General features: G+C 42.7%; 1 protein-coding gene across 1 annotated transcript; it reads left to right on the top strand.

Annotated features, from left to right (window-relative positions):
• The first annotated feature begins 1,940 nt into the window (after window positions 1–1,940).
• LOC131272519 (uncharacterized) lies at window positions 1,941–5,809 on the top strand. Its single transcript, XM_058274279.1, has 3 exons — window positions 1,941–2,133; window positions 5,051–5,550; window positions 5,630–5,809. The coding sequence occupies exons 1-3, from the start codon at window positions 1,941–1,943 to the stop codon at window positions 5,807–5,809; spliced, it is 873 nt and encodes a 290-aa protein (XP_058130262.1).
• The last annotated feature ends 4,741 nt before the right edge of the window (window positions 5,810–10,550 follow it).

Below are 10,550 nucleotides of genomic sequence, written 5' to 3'. Positions count from 1 at the left end.
GATGCTGGAGAGTGTCTGCGGTCGTAAATCATACCGGGTCGGTTCGTTATGCTTCAAATTACGCGTTAGCGTTGGAAGGCGCGATCGGTTGGAATGTTAAACTGAATTGGTTTTTCATTATATCCAACGGCTCAACGAACGTTCGGTGCCCAGCAGTGACATCATTTACGGGTTCGACATCACCCAGGAACGGATCCGTAAAAGAGAAAAAATGCCGCCTCTGTGGCATCATGTATTGCATATGATCTTTTCGTCGAGCGGATATTTTTGAAGCATCGTGCCAAAAGCCGTACCAGGAGGCTGGCTTCTACTCGTCTTACTACCTTCTTTATGGCCTACTGCTTTTCCTAGCCATCCAACCGGACCGTCCGCCATCCTTCTCGGAGGATCATTGCCATATGCTGGTGAGAAGAAAGTGATGTCATGTTTCTTACCACGAAGAGGCAGCATAGCATTACAGAAGTTTTAACAAACGGTTGGTGGTTCTTTATTGTATTTTTAAATAGGACATGGGATATGTGATCTGAAAGCAATAATCGCATTTCCGTTCGATTTTACGACTACAGACCACGAAAGAGTGACGAAAATTTATGAAGATGGTTGTAGCATCTTTTTTCAGTTTGCAACGGATATTACGAGCTTAGCTTCGGTTGAGGAGAAGATGTCTGAAGAAAACTAAATTTTTAATTTTTTTAAAGCATATTTATTATGCATATATCCATACACCTTGTGTGAATATATATAGCCACATTTAGCAATAGTATATACATTACCATTTAGTTCTCCAATGATCATAATACCGTAGATGTGATGCATCTCAACTGAAGGTTTTTGGTTTTTGAAACATTATTTTACGAAATGCTTATTGAAGCGCTTGCCTGTTGAATGCTCAATCTGCTGAATCGTAGATCAGATCCTAAGCATATCATGGGAACCAATTTGCCCAACACTTGAAAACTTGGATATTAGAATGGATTCCTTTGTCGATCAACATGTGCTGAGGATGCAAACCTTGTGCAATGATGCTTAGCATGCTATGTGTTGAGGGATACATTTTTTTGGCTCGTAATTTTTATTTTCGAGAACAGTTTCATAACCAGCCTGCGTAAACATCGGTCCTCTGTGGACATCGAACTCTTTTTTGCTGAAACAACACTCCTGGACAGGAGAAATCTTTTATGGCAAACAATCTGGAACTTACCAACACGCTTTAGTGGAGGCAAACGTAGAGTTGAACCGAAAAAACGCAAAAAAAACATCACTCGAAGTGTAAACAACTACTACTGATAAAACGACTGGCCGAATTGTATAGCAGTGAGCCGGCGCAGCGGTTTGGAGTTTGAAGGCCGCGCAGATCGCAGCACAAATCTCGGTCAACAACGATCGTTCCTCCCTGCGAGATAGCCGCGATCGCTACTTGGAACGCGCTTTCATGTCCATGTTTCTAACGCACTATCACGCATACACACAGTGGGATACTAGGGTTTTTGGAGAGCTTGAAGCGGGGGTCGAACTTCGCGATACGTCATCCTCGCACGCCGACCCACACACGCAAGAAAAGAACAGGTAGACGCGACCACGGTTGGCGGCACCGATACGTCACACATCTCAGAATCGCGGATCGCGTCTCGCGCGCTCGCACGTTTTCCATCGTTGTGTGTGCATTTGTTTTCATCCGGTGCCGTTTTGGCATCCGCCAACGGTGTAGTGTGTGCGTTTCACACCGGATCTGGGTAGTTGTATTGTATGCGCTGGCAAAGACGGCCAAGAGTAAACAGGCGCGAGTGGTTCGCGAGAACACGGTCGTGGCTCGCGCGTCGTCATATAGTAGTAGCGGAACCACCAGTTGATTTCTCGTAGTGGTAGCGAACGGTTGACCAACTGTGAATTGAGAGAAAGACACACGAAAAGATCTAGTGTTCATATAGCGTGCCTCACAAATGGCCGATAATTTGGCGACAATCGCCTTCAAGGGGCTAGTGCTATTGTTTATCACCTCCGTGGTGATCTTCATATGCTTTTTCGGCGTTATGCGCGTCGAGCAGCATAGGGCGAACATCGAGCTGCAGCGTCGAGGTGCCTCACGGTACACGCCCGACGGTGAGCTGAACCTCTGGTATTTTTTCGTGCGTGGTAAGTTTTGGTGAAAGCCACAAAATACACCGGTTGATACTCTTACTATTACTATCTTTCGAAAAAAAGGCAACCGAACGCCACTTTGAACACAATGAAAACGAGCGTTGAGTGCAAACCGTTCGACCTTCTCCAACTCTCTCGGTTCGATTTGATAAGATTACAAACATTTTTTCAAACTTGTGTTTCACTGCGCGATCCGGTCGCAGTTTATCACGTTTACCGTTTGCAGCGTCGTTGTGTGCCGTATCACACCTTCGCGATTGCCACAATATCGGTCGGGTTCGCCACAACATTACGCTATTTGAGATGCGAACCGGATAGTGACCAATTCCACGAAACACGAAGAGTATTGATTGAATGAAGGTTGTCTATCGTTATCGGTGCCAATCGATGCACTACTGGTGAAACTAGACCAAACATGTAGATTACTTTGTTTTCTAGAGGCTTCGTAGATAGCAAAACATGGGAAATAGAAGAGGGTTCATCTCATGTAGAGATTGAGTCATTCATATGTAAAGTTCTATGTAATGAGATGGTATTTGTTTTAGTTGGATATGTTTCCTTTCAAAATGTTCTGAGTCTTTCGCATACATTTATAATTCTTTGTGGACCCACCGCGGGTTACCGGGATTGATATGCGGCCAGTCCAGAGATGTCACGTTCTCAAATTTTCTACCAGTAGTCTTAGTAGGCGCAAAGTAACATCTGCGCCAGATACTTTATTTGTACTTTGGAAGATAAACGCAGACCAAGGTCACTGCTTCGTATGCTGGGTGTTCGCATACTCACTCGATTGCACATCACAAACAGGGGTAAAAGCAGGAAACTCGAAGAAAGTTTTTTTTTGTATAATACTCTTCACCTCATGCTACGACATCGTCGACGGAATATATGCGTGATCCGATGTCACTGGAGATTTCCGTCGATTCATGTCATCGGAGATTTCCAGCAGGATGTCTCAGCAAGCGTTAAATACAAACTATCACATTCTTATTACATACCATCACGATTCTTCGAAAATGATCGCCATTTTATGTCGGAAGTGAGATCTTCTCGATGATACTCGAAAACAGAACACATAGGGGGTAAGAGGATAAGAGCCAAAGAACGACATCTTGTTGTCAGCATTTAGTATACAACTTCTACGTGGTTGTGCTCGAGGTCATCGGAGATGAGGAAGTCTGTACGAGTATATAACAAACAGCACGCTTCATCCATGTTCTCTTGAGTTGGAGACATCCTGAGTAAAAATCTACGTGTCAGAAGAAATCTAAAAAAAATCTATTGCTCCCTTACAATATGCTCTTATTCTACTTTTAGCATACGTTCTACAAAGATACTGTTAGGTCATATTGCAAACAGGGAATAGATGTTTGCTGATTGTTAAAGGTCAAATAGAAATCACAAATCTGTACCAGTATCGTTCAGTCGTACGATGTATCAGATTTTCACGCACATACATTCAAGTAATCAAGTTTCCCTGCCCCACCGTGAACAAAACCTTGCAAGTGCAAATTTCTCTTATCCATGTTCGCTATGGATAGAAATAACCACAAACCAACGATTACTCGCATCAACTATTAGACATGATTGTTGGCAATGAAATAGAAAAACTGGGTGACTAAATAATTGGGCGAAATATATCCTAAAATACCCACGCTAGTAACTCATAATGACCGATAGTACGGTGACGTACGAGGGATTTATTTAAAATAATGCCACGACTCTCATTCAGAACGGCCCTGTTGGTAACAGATTACCTCAATTTGTCTCGTTTAGAGAAAATGGGTTTAAACGTTTCAGTGCGTGTGATAAACTCATCTCCCAACTAAAACTAAAACAAGGGCTTTGCTTATAAAAAAAATCCAAAATTGCCCACAGTTGGATCCCATAATGACATGAAAGCACTGTATCATAAAAATAATTAGTAAACCGTTGTAAGCTCGTATGGAGTCTATCAATTTTGCATCATCAGCAGGATTTGAGACGAACGCATCGCATATCAAAGATCTCTCGAAGCGAAGTATTATCGAAATGGTAATGATTATTTTTTTATACATCCAGTAGTGATTGCCACAAAGTTTTTCATTTCTTTATATTAACAAAATGTTTTGATACGTCGATTTTGACTCATCCTAACCTAAGGATTCATTCCTGATTGTTTGTGTCAAACTTGCCTTGTCTTGTTTCCAGCAGCATACAGAGGTAGATTTATTTCAAACTAACGACACAACCGTAACATCAACCAAAGCAACTAATTAATCACCGAAGTGTGTCGGTTGGAGTTGTTTTTATATTTTTGTTTCAATTGCGAAGCAATAATGCGTACGATTAAATCACGGTAGGTACGTTCTAACCAAACGAACCTAACTAACATTGATGAAACGAGGACTGAAACTGGCATTCTCCCGATAGTTTACATTCACAGGGACTAGTGAATTGTATTGTAGTGCAGGAATTCGCACAATTTTCTGGTGGTGGATTTCACCGGTTTTTACGATGAGAGCGGACTTGATGAAGGAAAGAAAAACCAACGCTCAAAAGTGTCATGCCTTATAAGCATTACCATTAGTTGCCCAACCTGGCTACTAAATGGTTTCTAAAATAAAATAACGACTTATGGTAAAGTATCGGTCATTTTCATAAAACCCTCGGTTATGTACGCATATTTTTTTTAAACATAATTTCTAGAACCATTGAGAACAGCGTACTAACGACATGATGAATTATATCAACACATCATGGGTTGCTAGGTTTATTTTTAATTGGTCTATAATATGCGTATGTTTTGATGAAAGATAAGCTCATTTGGTTTCGACTATGGGCGATTTGGCATAAAAGAAACCAAAACTGAACAACCTACAATAAAACAACGACAGTGCGTTTTCCCACGGGCGAGTGATCTCTTCACCAGTTCTAGTTGTGAAAAAGCAAAATAACTTTCCGGAAATGGTCCAGCATTGTGACTGTGTTTGGTCGATACTCAGCATATCGATCATACTTATCATACAGATTTCGGACGTAATTTGCGTAAAGGAAAAGCGAATTCCGGTAAAAATATCTGATCCGGTAGTATTCACCGACGAGCCAAAACCGTTCACCATACGGGTAACAAAGTTCATCTGTGTAGAAACACCGTACGAGGAGAGTGAACTGCTCCAGTGTAGAACCATCCTTCGACGCAAACAACCTACGTTTTTCAACATATCCGTCCACGTTCCACGTGTTTTGAATAAGATATTCTTTCAAGTGCGAACGTACTACCGCTACAACTCGTACGAGCCCTTTCCAATTACGGTGCACCTGGAAATCTGCTCTTATTTCCGAAAACCGACCAGGGACATCTTTTCGCACCATCTAATGTCGATCATGATGGTAGCTGTACCGCACCTTTTGTACCAGTGTCCACATGGGGTAAGAACAGGCGAGACGCGTTTACGGCTGAGAAGCAGATGCAAACGGAAGCTGATTTGTTATATTTTGTCTGCTTTAGAACACTACCTACAACGCCGTCTACTGGCTGGAGGACAAATTCTTTCCCCAATCGATGCCAGCCGGAGATTTCCGTCAGGATGTCTGGTTCCGGTCTGAGCAAAATCGGACGTTATTTGCTTATCAAGCATACTTTTCTGTGCGCCGGATGGGGATTTGGCGATCGATGCTTGAATGGTAGGACAAGTAGATATAGGACGGCAGCCCGAGGAATTGGTTACCGTTCTGTATTATCTCAGGGGCAATTTTACAATCATGTGCATAGCCAGAAGCTTATGACCAACCAAATAAAACTACTACTTTCACAGTAGATGATAAACAATTTCGCTTTTTTTTTTTTAAATACAGAATTCAATACGAGCTTAACAATCTCTGCCGTCGCTCCGCCCTGGCTTTACTCCTTATCAATTCATCTAAGTACGAACAGAAGCATCGATAAATGATGTGAAAGCCGCGAACATCGGCACACGTGTGAATCACGATGCTCTCGATGGGAAAGATAAAAAAAAAATCTTCAAAAGAAAACGAGGCTCGTGACTTTGCGTAAAAGTGCGTTTCATCGCCACTGCCTGTGGTAACCAGTTGTGTTTGAACAATCGCATTAATCAGCTGCATTGTATCCAGTTTTGATCAGTCTCAGCTGGTTCGGATCAGTATGATCCACCCAAAGGTGCCTATCATTTTACTTTCGTGAACATCAGAACACAGTAAAGTTGCTGAAAATTCAATCAGGTTTGTTGTGATTGCCGTTGTGCTTGTTGTGGTTGTATTTGATAATACTGGTAATTTTCTAAATCGAAAATATTAGCAATTTTGTTCCCACCCTCATGTTGACTGCCTACCACGTGGTTATAGTAAACTCCTTAACTACTACCACTCTATATATATATGAATCGACTGAGGAATATCTATCTATTATTTGATAGGATTAAACCATTTATTTCTGCAGCATCTAGCTCCGGTTAACCTAGAACATTGTCCGTGTTATTTTGAGTTTACTGTAGTTCAGATGTTCACCATCTGACGGATAGATGGCGCTGTGTCACTTCGTCGACCGTACGACCGAACTGAATGTTTCAAATGTTTCCATTTTTCAAACAGTCTTTAGTATTATGTATTCAAGAAAATATAAAAAGAACATGATTTAAGTGAAAATAGTAATCCATAAATTGCATCAATCTTAATGCAACGTTTTTCAAACCGTTTTCATTTGACCGCCTATGCGGCTGAAGAGAACCATTCTTTGCACACCGAGGTTCAACGCGACAATCAGTCTTCCTCCTGTGGCGGCTGATAATTATCGTGAGATTTTAACTAAGCTCTTTAATCACCCTGCAAATCCGAGGCAAGAGTGCATAAATCAAACGACACACCTTACATCATACGGAGGGCGTTTGTTTGCCTAACCGCTAGCAGGTCTGCTAGTAGAACGCGCGGGGCACACGAAGGGCTATGTATATAGGTGGATGAATTTAAGAGGAATTGAGAAAGTCATGTTGAATAGAATAAATAGAACAACAGATAAATAGATTTTTACACACAAACACGAGTGAGGAAGATGAAATGCTTAAATATTCTACACAATTGTATCGGACCCCTTTTCCGGTATCATCCTTGGCCGATGCTGGTGGCGCATGGTTGCATTGGAAGTGGCCAAGACCCATGTTTAGCGACCGACCGAGCTCGTCTGATAGGAATGAGAATAATTTCCCACGACATCGCGGAACATCGAGCCGGCCATGCTTTGGGGCAAGTGGATGGCGGATGGCTATTCGTCGCTTAATTGGACCTGTTGCTCCGTTGGCTACCGGACCTGTCCGTCGTTGCTGTCGCCGAAATGATTTTCTGCGGCGGCATGCCAGTTTTTGATTTCCCCTTATATTCATATGCCTGTGTTGCGGCGCGGCATCGGGGCGTTTGGCAACGTTCCGACATTCCCGCGTGTGCCACGGGAAGCAAAACACCGTCGAAAGGCAAATGCTGGTACACTATGTGACAGAAGGACATGGGGAACCGTGTTGTTTGTACGAGCTGCGTGTTCCAGTAGCTCTAAATGTGTACGCGATTGTTGGTTGCTATTTTACAGCAGTAAGTCCATAATGCCTGGCCAACTCACTGGATACCGATGAACTCTTTTTAATAGTACGTTCTTAATTAATCGTCATGCCGGTTGAGATGGTAATCTCCAAAATGGAAATGAGCCAAACATGTCAACCGGAACCAAATGTATTTCTTTTTTAACGTTAATTTTAATTGTTCATACAATGAGCAATCGATATGAAGTTAAACTTTACATAAAGAGGTACGCAACATACACCCCTGTTAGTACTATTTCAATTGTCGGTGGCTTTGGGTGACGGCTCTTTACAGTAATCTTAGTAGCCATGGCAGTACCTAAAATCGGATGGAATTTTGTACTTTCCATTCTGGCTTTCCTTACTGTGTGTCTACCACGGGGCACCATCGGTGACAAAAAGCCAGTTCCCTTACATTTTTCCGACCTTGCCGCATTCTCCGACGAACCGAAACCGTTCACCGTGCGCGTCACAAAGTTCGTCTGCGTCGACACACCGTACGAGGTGTCCGAATTGCTCCAGTGCAAAACGATCTTGCGTCGGAACCGGCCCACCGTCATGAACATCACCCTCCACGTGCCGGGCGTGTTGAATAAGATTTTCCTACGCATCCGTACGTACTACCGGTTCACCGACTATCAATCCGTACCGTTCGAGGTGATCCTAGAGGCGTGCGAGCATCTGCGCCAACCGTCGACCGATGCGCTCACCCGGCACGTGTTCGCCGTCATGCACGCGACGATACCGCAGCTTATGCACCAGTGTCCGCACGGGGTACGTAATGGTCGTATGTGTGCCGACGCCGTCCCTGAAGCGTCCCCACCCCCGCCCATCCGCCGTCTTCCTTTTATTCTGTTCCACAGAACACTACCTACAACGTTAGCGTGTGGCTCGAGGATAAGTTCTTCCCGCAATCCACACCGCCCGGTGACTACCGGCAGGACATCCGGATCAGTACGCCGCAGAACAAGACCATCTTCGCTTATGCGGCCTTTTTCTCCGTCCGACGCAAGGGTACATGGAAGTCGATGTTGGAGTGGTAGGATCCGGCCACCGGAAAGAAAGGATGATCGTTGGGGGTAGCGTTTTAATGTAGCTGTACTTGCGCGACATGTACTCCGAGAACCGATTGTTGAGGCTTTCCTATTGAAGCCGTCTGAGATTACTGCCTGGGAAATATTCAATTATGGCACTTCGTTTTAGTAGAGGTCCCCATAAAATGTACAATGATAAATCTAGACTTAGATATAGAGTTTTTTAAACCGTTCTATTCTTTTCTATGCATTTTAATTTAAAACACACTATGAGTAATGCTGGATGAAGTAAACAGTGGAACAGAAAATACTTTCTATAGCAATTAATCGGCTAAAATAAGAAATCACTTCCGAACGGACCTCCCCGATGTGAAGAGTCCTCTTCACAGCAAGTGTCGCGTTTTATTAGCCCTCGATTCGCACTCTTCCACAGCGTGACACACAAATGGCACAGTTCTTAGATCATAGAACACAGACGGCAGTTTTTTTTGTTCTCATCTTCAAGCGCCCTTGGCATTAGGGCATCCTTTGCTAAAGACAAATGTTGTCCGTTTATTATAGCCTTTTTTTGTTTCTTAATAATTTGCGCCATTAGAATACGATTCTCCTCCATTTGGCTTGGGATGTGTGTTAAAATAAATGGCCACCGCGTGACCAATCAACCGTCCGGGATGAGTGACACCGAACAAGCATAATTGACGTTAATCGTATTTTTCATTACCGCGTGCAAATCTCTCGTACAAGACAGAGGATCTCGCGCAGTCGACTTAATCCGAAAGTTCGGCCAAATCCACTCCTTGCATCAATCAACGGTTGGTAATTGGGCGGAGAAGGAGAATAAAATACAATATCTTTGAGAGGTCTGCTTTTTATTGGTTCGTGAGAAGGTAACGCTAACGGCCTAGGGACGTGGGAAAATCTAATTCCGTCTTCTGCCGCGAAAGTACAACGAAATTATGTGTGTTTGGAACTTTAACACCGTCGCCGGGACTCAATGCTCTAGTAAAAATATGTAAAGTTATAGGGGAATCATCATTTTCATGAAATCTATAGCAGCAGTTTAGAAAATTTTAGTTTGATGCTCGTATACACGAGCTCACAGACGTGGGTTGGAATTTGATAACGAACGGTCACGTTGGGTATTGTTATGTCAATTATAAATTATCTGATCTAATGATCAAAATACATGGAACGTTAGCGCTTAAATGGTTTGGAAATTGTATGGAAATAAATAGTGACACCATGCTTGCTGGATTGTGAAAGTTAATACATCCTTTTGCTAATCACTCAGTCGACACAGTTTTCTTGCTTCCGGAATATAACCAATTTTCATTATAACCTATTTCAATTGGAGAACTTGTCCATTTCAGTGTAACAACGTGACTTACGTCTTCATGCCTAGTTAAAATCGCCCAACAAACGTGTCTAATACGGTTTATTTTTCAATAATAAAGCACGGTATATAAATTTCCCTGATGCCTTTGGATTGTACGACAAATGAGACAGCTATGTCGGCTTCAGGTTTACTGAAACATAGTAATTTAAAGGAAAAAAAAGTTAATTTAGCAAGACATGCCAACAATTCAAACTATTTCTATCAATAGCACAAACAGTTGTTTATCCTACAATCTTTTGAGGCCAACATTAATTCATAAAATATATCATTTGATTCCATTTCCAGACATCCCCAAGATCAAGGAGCTGGCAGCGCTGAGCTTCCTGAGTGTACCGAAGCTCGAGCAAACTGAGAAAGGATTCAGAGTGATCGGAAAAGATTATGCAGCAACTTTCGAACGGTTCGAGCACCCCGAGA

Source organism: Anopheles coustani, chromosome 3 (assembly GCF_943734705.1).
Source record: "Anopheles coustani chromosome 3, idAnoCousDA_361_x.2, whole genome shotgun sequence".
Classification (NCBI taxonomy): Eukaryota; Metazoa; Arthropoda; class Insecta; order Diptera; family Culicidae; genus Anopheles; species Anopheles coustani.
Note: the sequence above shows the minus strand (reverse complement) of the source record. Positions and strands in the feature narration are given on the sequence as shown.

Excerpts from the sequence above, each read along its gene's own strand:
- LOC131272519 (XM_058274279.1), top strand. The coding sequence starts at position 1,941 with ATGGCCGATAATTTGGCGACAATCGCCTTCAAGGGGCTAGTGCTATTG. Across the intron at positions 2,134-5,050 it reads CTGGTATTTTTTCGTGCGTG|TTCTAGTTGTGAAAAAGCAA; the intron begins GTAAGTTTTGGT and ends TCTCTTCACCAG. Across the intron at positions 5,551-5,629 it reads TGTACCAGTGTCCACATGGG|AACACTACCTACAACGCCGT; the intron begins GTAAGAACAGGC and ends TGTCTGCTTTAG.